The following is a 14,142-nucleotide window of genomic DNA, read 5'->3' as shown; positions in this document are numbered from 1 at the left end:
TCTCTCATGTTGTTTCCTTCCCTCCTCCATGAATCACTGATATTACTCCTCAGTGTTTCCTTCCTCCACCTCCAACATTATTTAAGTGCTGTAGACGGAGATCATTACTCCACATTAACTTGCTGATGTAGTAAAATGCAGGATGGATGTTGTTCCACCGTGGGTGAACACTGCTGACTGCACAACTGTGACCGTTTCATCTGGGCCATAAATCAGCCTCGTTATTGAGGCCGTGTCAGACAAATGAATGTGTCTAATCACCAATGTTTTCAATTAACCCACAAACCAAGCATGCCGTTTGTTTCCACGGGAGCTGAGCTCTGATTCCCACTCGACATTAATCCACTCGTTTCCACGTCCTCTTTTAATCTGACGCAGACAACTTATCTGCCGAAGACCCAGCAGCAGCTGATTCACTGCCTAGTCCAGCAGCAGTCAGCCCAGAACCAGAACCAGACCCAGCAGCAGCTGATCTCACTGCCTAGTCCTGCCAGCAGCATCAGCCCAGCTCGGCGTCGTCTTTCAGCCTTTTATTTCACCAAGCTCTCACCAACCACTAAAAGTCCGTCCCACATTTACTCTTGTCCGGCGGCTTCTTGCTCGCTCACTCTCTCCTTTCTCTCTTTAGCTTCTCCGTCAGCGTCCTCTTCACTCTCTCTCCTCTGCCATCATGTCCATAGAGCTGCTGAGCCTGGTTACTCCTCTTCTTCTTCCTGGGTCCATAACGCCTGTTGGTACAAACACTCAGTCCGTCAGCTTGGCGGTGAGCTCAGAGCGACGGGTACCCGTCGCTCTGAGCTCACTGCCAAGCTGACGACTGAGCTAACAGCACGCTACAGCTGTCAGCAGTTTACTTCACTGTCCATCATAAACTCTGTAAATCACAGAGAGTTGAGCGGGGAGCCGCGGAGGACATCAGAGGGAAAACCAGACAGAAAACATTTCCTCCATAAAATGATGGTTGACTGACGGCTTCCTCCGTCAGCGTCCTCTTCACTCTCTCCTCCTCTGCCATCATGAGCACGGTTACATTGTTCTTCTTCCTGGTGGTCCAAACCTCCTGTGCTACGAACGCTAACACTCCCCCGGTGTGTCAAAGTTAAAGATATAAATAAAGTAGTAACATCGCAGTCCTGCGTTCTAAATGTAGTCAAATATAAATCAAGTTGTTGAATCTTCGATGACCATCCACAGCAGATTTTAACGAGGACGATCAGTCACGTTTCGTCTTCAGATCTTCCTCTGATTCGAGCCTCATTTGCAGTCACAGTTTGCCGTCCGATGTTTTTCTGTGCCAGCCGTCCTGAGTATCTCCTCACATCTGATTTATGTTGATAGACTCACCTTGAATCACGACGTGTCGTCTTAGCGTAGACGCGCTCCGAGCTCCGGCTCTGTGGGCGTTGGCAGGAGACAGAAACCCGGGCAGGATTTATGGATTTCTCGTCGGCGGTTGCTTTAAGGTGGCTGGTGTCCGAGCGTCTGATTGGCTCGGGGAGGTGGTAGGTCGGTGGGTGGGGGTATGTGGGTGTCTAGCACCCTGAGGTGAAGAGCACCTGCCCTCTCTGCTGATCTGCTGTCTCCTCCAGGCGTCGGGCCAAAATTCAGCAAACAGAGAGCAAACCAAAAGAAACTGACTTTATATTGTTTGTGCAGGATTAAAGTTCAAAGTGTGATCTTACTGATATTAAATATTTCTAATATGCCTGCAGCTGTGAGAGCTGCTTCACAGAGAAATATCTTATTTTGAAGTGTTTGATGGATTCATGAAGTGTGCTATTATTATCATGTGTAAATGTTGGATGAACCCTGATGCTGTTCCTGTTAATCGTGACGGTATTGGACAGGGTGGAGGTCATTTCTTTATGTATCTGACTGAGAGAAAAAAACAGCTGACTTTCATTGTTACATTAATATTACTGATGCTTCGATGTGTTTTACTGTGGAAGCTGGTTTTATGTGCAGTTTAATCCCAACTTGAGGTCAGTGTGACGGGTCGTGATGAATAACAGAGACAGAAGAATGTTTTTCATTGAAATGAAATCATGTCAGAAGTTTAAAAAGTCTCAGCCGACAAACAAACATCTGCATTTTATTTTATAACGTGTGTATTTGTGCAGAATTTATAAATCTCTGAATCGTAACAGAAGTTATCGCATGACACTTTCCATGAGCAGGTCTTTATGATTTACAAACTTCCTTTAAGAGGCAGAACCCGTCTCACGGTGGACGGACATCAGCCGGTTTAACGTTCTTGTACAGAGACAGTGAGCGACAGACCAGCCTGTTCTGTCACGTCATATTCAGAAGATACCGGACGCACCGGGGCTGGCAGGAAACAGGAAGTCAGGTGACGTCGTGTAAAGAGCGACATGGTGTAAAGAACGTTGACCCGGCAGGCCGAGGGTTCATGTCCTGTTTGAACAACATATACACACATCACAGACGTGACTTCTGTCATGTGACAGACTTTTATTTTGAAAGTGTAACCAGATGTTACATATCAGTCACACCTGTGTGATGTCATCACGACAAACAAACTGTCACAGACGTCGTTCCTTCTTTCACTTCATCACGCTCACAGCTGGAGGGCGCTCTGCCAAAAGAGTCGGACACGCTCGTCTTCTGTTGGACGCGGTGATGTGTTGTCATCGGCAACAGGACGGCGACAGTCTGTCAGTTCAGCTTTGACACGATCCACGAAGGATCTGTTTCTGTTTCACAACACAAAGAGAGAGAGGGAGGGAGGGAGGGAGGGAGGGAGGGAGGGAGAGAGGGAGGGAGAGGAGAGGAGGGAGAGAGAGAGGATGATGATGATGATGATGATGATGGCAGAGGGAGGGAGAGACAAAGACAGAGAGAAGGAGAAAGAGAGGTTTGTCAATATTTCCTCAGGAATGATGAAGCATTAAAAATGGATGAGTGTGTGTGTGTGTGTGTGTGTGTGTGTGTGTGTGTGTGCTCTGTTTAACATTCCCAGCAGCTCCTCCTCCTCCTGCAGACAGCATGAAGACAGAAAAATAACCAAAAACCTGCTGCTGCTTCTTTGTTTGTTTTGTTTGTCGTCGCGCATCGTCGTCTCACACACACACACACACACACACACACACACAAACACAAACACACACACAAACACACACACAGGCTCATTGACCCTTCACCAACTCAACTCTGACAAACAGAGCGAGACTCAGACGTCGAGTAAACATCCTCCGACTTCCTTTAGTCTGTCCTGAAGAGTAAACACACACACACACACACACACACACACACACACACAGATTAGAAAAGACACAATGAGACAGATGATTGAGGCGATGCCAGCTCAGACTGACATGAATGGATGGAAGGACTACAAGCTGTTTGTAACTCATTCAGAGTAACTGTAACTGTAACTACGTGTCTGAATGTAATCTGTTTTTTCTCCACAGCTGATAAAGAGAAACTGGGGAAGAAAGACGACAGCAGTCCTTTCAAAGTAAACGTCTTAGGTAAGGAAGCTGTTTGGGTCCAAAAGGGACCATGTGCTGAGGCTGGTTCTGCAGGTGTTTGTTGGACTGATGATGGCGTGTTAATATATTTCAGTGGACTCACAGACAGACGTCATTATCCCAGGAGCTACACGGCTGAAAAATAAACATTAACGACCTCTGAGACTTTGTGTTAATCTGTGAGATTATATGAGCAGGTTGTGAATCCACTTTCCTGCCTCATGCAGCTGATGCTAAAGCTTCCTGTGGTCCTTTAGCAGCCTGTTAACCTGCGTGTGAACCTGCTGGGGAGCAATAACGCAGGATCAAACTTAATGAACATCTCCTTAATGCACAATAATGTCCTCACAGGGGGAGACAGAGCAGGAAAGTCTAAATCCTCTCTGAACCTCAGCTGAGGCCGAACACGTGGTGTGACGCTGCCTAGTAAACAGGCAGATGTCGAGTTGTGAGTTCAGAGGAGGAGATGAAACTGAATCCAGATCTGCAAACGTCTCCGGGGCCAGCCGTTAATTCCTCCGTCACTTCCTTGGCTTTGTGTTTGAACTCGGACAATAGGACGATCGGATTAAACCGCAGCATTGTCAACACCACGAGCGGTGAAGGACGCAGCAGCACATTTCAGACGCTGAGAAAGACTTCGTTTGTGTGAACCCTGCAGCAGCTTCGTTAAATGAACTCGTCCTCGTAAACAAACGTTCAGGACAGACCTGAAGGTTAAAATGGAGACACAGTCTCAGACTGTTGAGGATTAAACTCATTCAGTTTGTTATTTAATGTCTGTTTCTCCAGCTTCATAGTTTCATGTGTTCATGTTTCATACATCACAGACGTGACTTCTGTCACGTGACGTACTTATTCCGCAAAACAGGAGCTTTATTTTGAAAGATGATGGCAGAGGGAGGGAGAGACTTAATATTTACCCAATGCCACAAGCTGCAGTTCCTCTAACGTCCACTTGAGGCTGGCTCCAGAAGTGAGTCAGTCTCCATAAGTCCCCATGTCCAAATGTCCAACTTCACAGCAGAAATAAACATGTTTACAGCCTGGTACAAAAAACAGTTTTGGTCTCTGTAGCTAATTTCCCCGTTCATGACAACTGTACTGAGGGTGAATTTATATACAACTCACCTGTTCACATTATATTAAGGCTTAAAGTTATGCAGGATTAAGAGCGGGGACGCTTTGATTGACAGGTGGTTTGTTTGAGCAACCATCAGGTCCGCCAATGATCCACGCCATTTTTAGATTAGCCTGGTGTAAACAACAAAACTCCTCCAGTGGGACAGCATAGCTGACAGAGCTAACAGCAGCTACAGTTAGAAACAACTAAGACTTTCCGTCCATCAAGAGACTCTTGAATAAAGACATCCATGGAAACCCCAAAACACAGGGGATTGTGGGTATAAAGACACAGATGCAGTTAGTAAAGAGTAGAATCAGGCGTGATGCTAATGTTGAGCTCATTATTCGGCACACTGACACCAGAGAATGGAGGATAATGAACATTTCTGCCAAAATGTCTCCACAGTTTGGCTGCAGGACAGTTTACAAAAGCTCCAACACGCTCGATACGGAGTCCTCTAAAACTGTAAATGGACTTTAATTTGTCAGCGTGAACCCAAAAAAAAAACGAAACAAGAGTCGTCTTTGATAAAGAACATAAACCATCTGGAGGAGACGCTGCTTCATTTTCTGCTCACTGATCATTTCTGTCACATTATAATCATCCGTCTTTGAGGGGGGGGTGCAGCTAAATATGAGCTCTCAAGCTAATTATGATCATTAATGTTTTCTCTCTCTCAGCTCCTCTGAGGGGGGGATTGTTGGAAAGTGTTGGAAAGATTCCCAGGATGTTAAAATGACACATTTGTTGAGTTTGTAATTACAACATCACTAATTCAGCAGTAAAGGTATCATGTTATCCCAGTTAGTGATTACCCTCTCCATGCTGTGAGGAAAAGACGATGAAGTTAATGCTCCAGCTTCAATTCACAAAGACAGACACAGAATAAAATATAAAAACAGAAGAAGTATATGAGTTAAAAATACAGTTTAAAGTTATAAGGCAGAGAATAAAAATGGGTCTTTAAAGTATCAGACAACCTGTCTAACGGCCTCCAGGACGGTGATCCAGAGCCGAGGCCGAGGCGGTGGGACCATCTGAGGGGTCTGGTCTGATTCTGTAGGGAGAAGTTCTGAGATATATGTCGGAACAAGACTATGCAGAGATTTATAGACACTTAGAAGCCCAAATCGAGGTGCTGTGGTTTCGTTTCTTGCAGCATGTTAGTTGTAGACTGGAAATGGTCGGAGATGACGAGGTAGAGTGAGTTAAAGTCCAGTCTGGATGAGATCAGTGCATGAGTGACTCTTTCAGAAGTGTCTGATTTTAGAGATGGTTCTGAGTTGGAAGAAGTTGGACCTGACAACAGAATTTACCTGTTAAAACTGAGCTCGCTGGTCTGATTTAGGTGGAAATGTTCTGAGCCATGGGGGGGCTGTATAATATGATCGCAGTCTTATTCTCATTTAACTGAAGGACATTTTGAGCCAACCAGTGTTTGATATCTTGAATGCAGTTTCGTAGACAGGTTACATCGGCCTGATGTTGGGAGTTGAGATGGAGGTACATCGGGGTATCATCTGCGTAGAGTCGCATTGGAAAGCATCGTGATGGCTTTGGAGGATTTTTCCTTCTTGCGTGTAGAGGCAAAAGAGAAGTGGACCTACTAGGGAACCCTGTGGAACCCCAACATGAGATGTTAGGACGAGCTGCCAAACACTGAAACGACTGTTTGAAAAGTAAGAATGGATCCAGCCAATGGCGGTCCCAGAGATACTCTGAGAGATGTTCCCGTAACAGCGGCTGAAATAATCCCTGGTGAACAGATTCATGACTACAGTTTGCTCTTCTTTACTTCTGACGTTATGAAAGGACTGAAACTGATCTCCAATCCTCCAGATAATTTGACAGTTTGATGGTTTTTTTAGGCTTTTAAATCTCTCACACTTTGTTCGCTCTGCAGTCGTAAACGTGCCAAACAGTGAACTTTAAACTCCGACACAGGGTTTGGTATGAAAGACTTTCAGTCATCTTAATGAGCAGTACAGACTGCTTCGTAGGCTGTTTCTTTATTACTGCAGTGAATTACAGTGAAGAGACGTCTGTGTGAGATTGAAGAACTTGTTAATGTGCAAAGTATTTGTATTTTATGATTTATCGGCTCATTTACACGACCTGTAGCAAAAGCTTTTATATTTACCTACAACACAATCTCTCATTAAATGAAATACAGAAAGATAAACTGTGTTTCTGTACAAACTTTATGTTTTGATTCAACAACTCTCTACCAACGTTACTTCAATGTTAGACGAGCGTAGAAATGAGGATTTCTCACTAAATTAAGAGCTGCTTGTTGGATCAGATACAGTACACGCTGAATTAAACACCGACTCTAAACACTGTTAATTAGCCGTCTGTCGTGTGTGAGTTTTTTCAGATGTTCCCAAAGTAACTACCCACAGATATATCTGTCTGGTCCTGCAACACTAAATAAGAAGTTACCTGAAAAGCGACCACATAAGATCACAGAGAAGAACTCAAATCACGTGTTTCATTAAGTCCATACAGTCCAATTATCAATTCATAAGAAGTATTTTAAAGAAAATCGAGGTCTGTAAAAATGAATATGAGCGGCTGATACGTCACCTGTCCACCAGCTGATCGTCCTCGTGTGTTTGTGTCTAGAAACCAAAGGCACGGACCACGGCGACGGTTTCTACGCCGGGATGCCGATCCCCTGCGCCGACAGCTACGCCGGCTTCTGTGTTCACGGGAAATGTGAGATCAAGTACAACATGGCCACCTGCAGGTGTGTTAACATGCTGAACTGTTGACTCAGTACTGAGCCTGAATGCATCCTGTGCTTCATGTAACCTGTGTGGACGGAGTGTTAAACCACACTTCCTGTGTGTGTGTGTGTGTATGTCAGGTGTGAAGCAGGCTACAAAGGTCCTCAGTGTGACGAGCCTCAGGACTTCAACATCCTCTACGTGGTTCCCAGTGGACAGAAGCTCCACTACGTCCTCATCGCCGCCATCATCGGCGCCGTGCAGATCGCCATCATCGTTGCCGTGGTGATGTGCATCACAAGGTAAGGCGGCGTCCACCAAGAAGTCGTTAAAGGAACTTTCTAAACAGAGTTTGCTTCACGTTATCTACGTTACATTAGATATTTCCAGGTGCAGCTTGGTGGTGTAGGGCATTTTAATGTTTAGATATTTAATGTTTACTCAGAGTTGAGGTAAATTGTGTAACTTTGCCTGTAACCGTGATATCTAAATTTGTGTTTCAACTTCAACTGGAGAGTCTGAAGCTCACACAGGTTACCACATCGAAGACGCTGAACCTTCACGAGCACATCATGGTTCATTTCATCTGAGTGCAAAGTAATAAAGACGTGAAGTTCAATTCAGAAAAACTGACCGGCTATTTCAGAATAATGGGCCGTCGCCCAACCGAGCTGAACCGAGTTCAGAACGGTTGTGAACAGAACATGCTGCCCTTATAGACCCGAGCTGAAGAAACATCACAAAGAAATATTCTAAGAGAGAGTTGAACACATTATTATCACATTAGCATGCTTAGAAAGAGTTTTAATCTGTTAACAGGAGGAAGATGATGATGATGAAAAGACGGGTTAATCCACGGTGCTCTAAATATGATAACGCTGTATGATGTTTGATGATAATCCCCTCATGTGTATAAACACATATACAGAATGCAATAATCCAATAAGCTGAGACATTTCTATTCTCGGCTGGACAAACAAACTGAAACTAAAGACAGAGACAGTTCAGACAAACACGCAGCCTCATTGTTCGCCCGTCACATGATGTGTAGGGGTGATGTCTGCGATGTCAGGACGCTGCTGACGGCTGAGGGGGATTAAACAGGATCTGACTTGGCCTGGTTTCCCTCCTCCAAGGCGGCAGACAGACTTCACTTCATCACCCTCCGGAGGAAATAAAATGTCTGTCTCTGCGCTCTTTGACAGGAAACAAGCGTCTGTTTTCATTAACATGTTGTGGATACGTACAGATAAATGAGGACACGCGACCTCGAGGTCTAAAAGATTCATTTATCACTGATAATACATCTAAAAAACAAAGATTGTTGTAAAGTGGGAAGATCTGCTGGTTCCACAACTATTGTTGGATTGGATGAAGCGGCCATATCACCTCATAATGTTACTTTAATCATTTCAACTTTCTTAGAAATCTGATTTTGTCCGCAGTCCCCAAAAAATTGGACCAAAATCCTGTTACTGCAAAAAGACACCCATTGCTCTGAAGGCCCACTGCTTCGACTCTGGTATCACCAACCTACCTGATGTAGTTACTGATGAAACTAACCAACCTAAACCTAACCAAGAACTAATTGAACTACGACTGTTTTGCAACGTCAGCCACGTCTTTATTGTTGTCAGTATTGACGACGAAGGTTGCCTGACTTTGTCCTTTCTTACACATCCAAATACACAAAGATATTCAGGACAAAAAAACGAGTGGCTCCGCTTTGGACTGCGGGGTTTCGGAACAATGGGTCGTCTTTCTTTTTCCTTTTGTATTTTGAAGAAATGCACCGTGGGAGTCATAGTTGACTTCTCACATCAGTTTTTATGTCTATTTTTGACTTTTTCATCAAAGAACTGGATGTTCTCCTACACAGATGTGTGATTCTTCTTCTTTATTTCCACTCACTCACCATTTTTTGTCCATCCAAGCAGTGGAGGAGCTCCATCAGGCACCAAACTTTGTCTATGAGAAGATAACTGGAACTTCAGAACCAAGAGTGCCTGATAAAGTTCCTCCAACTCTCTCAAGCCCATTCGCTTGAATGAAAATAGCTTGCAAGCACATGAGCTAATACAACCCGAGAACCGACAAGAACACTGTTTGGTGGAGCACAAAGTGAAGTTCATACATCCGTTTGGTCTTAAATATGTTTTTTACATAGCGGTAGATGATGACACAAACAATCTGACTCTACATCATGAAAATTAATAAATCTCTCTCTGTGTCTCTCTTTAGGAAATGTCCGAAAAACAACAGAGGTCGCCGACAAAAACAAAACCTGGGACACTTTTCCTCGGACACTAACTCCAGGATGGTATAGCCGTGTTTGTCTGGGTTCTTTTTGATAAGTTTTTTCTTACGGCGTGGGAATACCATTTTTTAACGGTAGATGTGTGGTATTAATTTTTTTCTCCTGGGAAACCATAAATAAGAAGAACGAGAATATTTATTTAAGGGGCCTTATTTTCCCTCCTTATTTGTTTTTGGATGGAATCGTTGCGCATTCATCTGCGCGATCTTCTTTCTTTGCCGCAAAAACCAAGTACAAGGAGCTGAATCGTCAAAAAACCCGTTGTCACTTTACATGGTCACCATGTCTGCTGTCTTAATTACTTTAAACTGCTTTGTTAGAGGTTTTGTTGAATGCTTTATGAATACAATATCTTTGGTAAACTGGCTAACAGAGTAATGCAGCCCCTCTGGAATGTGCTATTTATTGAAAATGATTATCCGTACGCCCGTCTCTTACGTTTTACTAATAATGTGCAGCTGATCACCAAATGCAGTTTGTTTGTCATTTTTAATTATATTTCTTTGTAGGAGGCGAACGGGGGCCAGCCAGTGATAGATACAGTATGTTTACACTTATTCTTTGGTATGAGTCCATGTAAAGACTTCACTGTGTTCAAACGAGCTAATAATTTATTATAATGATAATTTTTCTTTAAAGTTTTACGTTAACTTTTATTTTAAATGTCGGTTTTTAAATTCTAGTTCCTGTATATTCGCATGACTTGTGAAAACTGTGTACCGTGGTGTAGTTTTAACTTTTTAAAAGAAAAGCCGACGGCCTCGACGCCTCTTCCATCTCAGAGATCCGATGGAGATGAAAAAATCCACACAGAGTCGGACTAATGAACGGAGGACTGACGGGGGTGGTTGAGTCGGTGAAAAAAAGAAAGGAATGTGTAATGTTTGCAAAAAAAACAACAGTCTACTGTCTTTACCGCACCACGACATAACAAAAAAAAAAGAACACTCGTAGTTCATTGATGGTGGGGAACGTTGAAGCCTGTTGGCTTCGACAAAGATCAGATTTGTGTTGAGGAATGTTTCTGCAACATCGTCCGAGGATTGTAAAGGAAGTGTGTCGGCTGATTCGGGAGTTCGAAGGACTGGAGGTCAACTCTAAATGATATTTTTTGGTCTTGGTTGCACAGATGCTGTAATCAAGGAGAATAATTGTTTGTTTGTTTTAGACATTCCAAGCACAGAATGAAATCCTGTAATAATCCAATAGGTAATAGTCGGAACATACCGTACAAATGCCACATAAAGACCCCATTTGATTCAGATATTAATGCAAGCAAATTCACTACCATTAAAGCCTCTTAGTGTATTAATGTTAAAAAGCATTGGCGTCAAACAGTGCAGACAAATACTGGATGTAGAAAGTCACGTGACAGTAGATTCAGATTCAAACAATCCCAACAACTTCACAACCATCCAACGTCTTATCTGTGATGTTCCCTCGCGTTCCCGTTCTAATATTCTGTATGTCAACTTATTTTCTGGTGCGTTTTATATCAAAGTCCCGTCATTCTCTTACAAACTGTCACAAACTTTGCTGATTCCTCCTCCGTCACACCTCAGTGCTCTAAAACTGAAACGTTCGTTTGCTTCCGATCAGCTTCAACTCTTCTTAACAATCACAAACGAACTCTTCTGCAGCAACACGGCAGCTGTAATCATGAAATGACTTGTTTGTTTTATCTTAATTAATCTTTCATTTGATGCAGCTGTTTGTTGTTCTTTGCGTTGGGTATCTGGATGTTACGTTAACGTCGGTATTTGCAGTATCCAAACTTCGAGCTGCTGTTCGCTCACATACAAATTTTTCAATACTGTCACAACAAACTGAGTCTATGTGTAAAAAAACTGAATGTTCTGTTTCCTCTGTTGGGATGTGAAATTAATTGTCGGGAAATTAACTATGCATAAACTTTACTGCCATTTCCTTTGCAACTTACAGAATAACAACTAAAACTGAGACTAAGAGCTCAAAGAAAGAAGAACTTCGTAGGTCACTGAAGGGTCCGTTCACACCAGCATTATAACAGTGAAAGTTTGGACCAAAACCAATTCATAGTACTCGATTACTCCAATATAGACCACAAATAGCCAGCCTCTCTCCTTACGTTGTACCCATTGTATTACTTCTTCAGATCAAAACCAAATTTTGCAGCATCATCCACCACTACCCAGTCGAGGAAGCTATTATATCAGCTGTGTGGCACCGTGTGGTTTTATATACCACCAGCCAGCGCAGTGGTACGACGAATTCTTCAATCAAAGTGTTATTGTCTGATTAATGACCAAGCTAGCTTTATAGCTCATAGTTTTCATGTTTTAGGGGTTTTACACTGTTGTCTGAACAAAACAAGTATAAACGTTTATCAGACAAGTCAAACAAATAATTAATAATTAAATACAGTTCAAATTTTAAATAATGACCCACTGGCTGCACAAATTGGCCACTGGACAAAAGCTAGCCACCTGGAGCTAATATCTGCAGCGCCTACATGTGGGTTCAGTCGCCAACACTAATCCTCAACGTGCCCGACTCCGTTACCAATTCAGCTACGGAGCTAACTAACCTTTAGCTCAGGCATGTACGAATTATACTGCAGGAATTCAAAGCTGTTGAGCTAATGCTATTAAACGTTGGTTAGCCACAGAAAATTAAATCATTTAGCCTTCACGCTGATTGAGACTGTATTTGAAGTCAGGTTCATTTTCTCTTGTGCATGCAGAGTAGAGAAAACGCATGACGGAGACGTAACGCCACTTTTTTTTTTTACCTGTGCTTCTTTCTCGTTGCGTTTCCGTGAAAGAGGAACTGAATCTCTGAGGCTGTGCCGAGGTTTGCGTTCAGACTTTTTGATTTTCTTTTCTCTGTAACGTCTTCGTCTACGTCGATAGGTCGTAGGTCCGCCCTCCCACCCCGCCTCCGCTGAGCAACGTGTTTCTGTTTGTTGTCGACCATCGCAGCCGTGACTTCTCTAAATGTGACTAGAATGTGTTTGACATGTTAATATTCTGCATGTAGACTTTGAGGGGCTATTTTTGGTCTCTGCCAAAATAAAAAAGGAAATGTTTTTTTAATGTAACGCCCGAGTGCCGTCGTGTGTCATTTGAGTCTGTGTTTGAGGTTTGTTTCTTCCTCTGAGTCCACTTCCTGTCACAGAAGAGTTCAAACAGAAAAGACTTTGGTTTTATCTCCACAGAGACGCTCTGTCCTGTTTCCATACTCAACACCAACACACATCATCTCCTGATGTTTACAAGAAACCCATCCATGGTGTTTGAGCTGAGCCGAGCTGCAAATACTCACTTCATACCGTCGTATTATTACTGTTAGTTCATGATATTTATTTGTCCACACAGTCCGTGTACAGTTATGAAGGATGGCGGTCCAGTTTTGGCTGCAGACAGCTGCACATATGGAGGTCATGACGTCACGTCTGGGCTTCTGTGGCTCAAACAGTGAGTCAGCATTTCTTTATTCTCTCTGAAGGTTTTCCAGTTTCCACTCTCACATTCACTGCAGCATTATAAAGGCCTCACACACACACACACACACACACACACACACACACACACACAGGTTTAACTCCTCATAAAGTTGTGTATTCATTTTACATTCAATGAAACGTTTTCTCTCCTCAGACGCCGCCGGAGCCGAGTGCTTCCTGTTTGATCCGGTGTGAGTGACTGTGAGGGTCTCTGTCCGGGCCTCACTGATCACTGTGCAGAACCAGAACCACAGAACTTTATTCAAACTGATTTTATTCACAATATATTTGCTGCTTTTCCCAGTGTGCGTTAAAATATGACTAATATCCAGCAGCATGTGTGGCATGTAAGCTTTGGGACAGATGTGGTTAAATATGTCTTCATCATCAGCTCCTGCTCACCTGTCAGAGAGGAGGAGGAGCTACATCATTAATTGACATTCCTGTCTAATTAAAAACTGCTCCATAAACCAGAACCGGAGCAGAGGTCGCCTCCTCTCCACGTGAAAATCAAACCAACACGTGTGACGCACATTTCTACAAGGGGCAGGGACCGAGGCACGCTATCCCGGAGTAAATATAGAGTTATAGACTGAAGGTGGTGGGAGGGTGGAGGGATGGGTGGGTGCTCAGGGGGCAGGAGCAGCTGCTGGCTTCAGTCGAACACATTCAGCAATCAGTCATCTCCAAAACTACCACTCTGTAAAAAACATGATCCCACATTCATTCATTAAAAAGTCCCCGAGCCTCCAGTACGGCCGGCTGTATGAAACAGGAAATTACACAAAAGAACACACAAAGACACAATATCTATGTAACTATGTGACTGTGTTCTCTTATTTTGAAAACCGTAGATAGCTTTACACGGGCATTGAGTATCCTGCATGCAACAAAGAGTCATAGTAAAAGTATCTATAGTTACAGTATTACTGCTGTTACAGCTACTGTTGGAAAGACAAGGCAAGCTAACAGAAGCCACTGACTTCACAGTCAGT

General features: G+C 43.3%; 1 protein-coding gene across 1 annotated transcript in view; it reads left to right on the top strand.

Annotated features, from left to right (window-relative positions):
• tmeff1a (transmembrane protein with EGF-like and two follistatin-like domains 1a) overlaps positions 1 to 12,740 on the top strand; it is a 67,372-nt gene extending 54,632 nt beyond the window's left edge. The window contains exons 7-10 of the mRNA XM_019257775.2: positions 3,432 to 3,491; positions 7,243 to 7,366; positions 7,487 to 7,648; positions 9,588 to 12,740. Of these exons, the coding sequence (XP_019113320.1) occupies positions 3,432 to 3,491; positions 7,243 to 7,366; positions 7,487 to 7,648; positions 9,588 to 9,672 (431 nt within the window). The 3' untranslated portion in view covers positions 9,673 to 12,740. The remainder of the gene's footprint in view (positions 1 to 3,431; positions 3,492 to 7,242; positions 7,367 to 7,486; positions 7,649 to 9,587) is intronic.
• The last annotated feature ends 1,402 nt before the right edge of the window (positions 12,741 to 14,142 follow it).

This window comes from Larimichthys crocea, chromosome II, assembly GCF_000972845.2.
Source record: "Larimichthys crocea isolate SSNF chromosome II, L_crocea_2.0, whole genome shotgun sequence".
Taxonomy (NCBI): Eukaryota; Metazoa; Chordata; class Actinopteri; family Sciaenidae; genus Larimichthys; species Larimichthys crocea.
The sequence above is the reverse complement of the archived record's forward strand: the minus strand, read 5'-3'. Positions and strand labels throughout refer to the sequence as shown.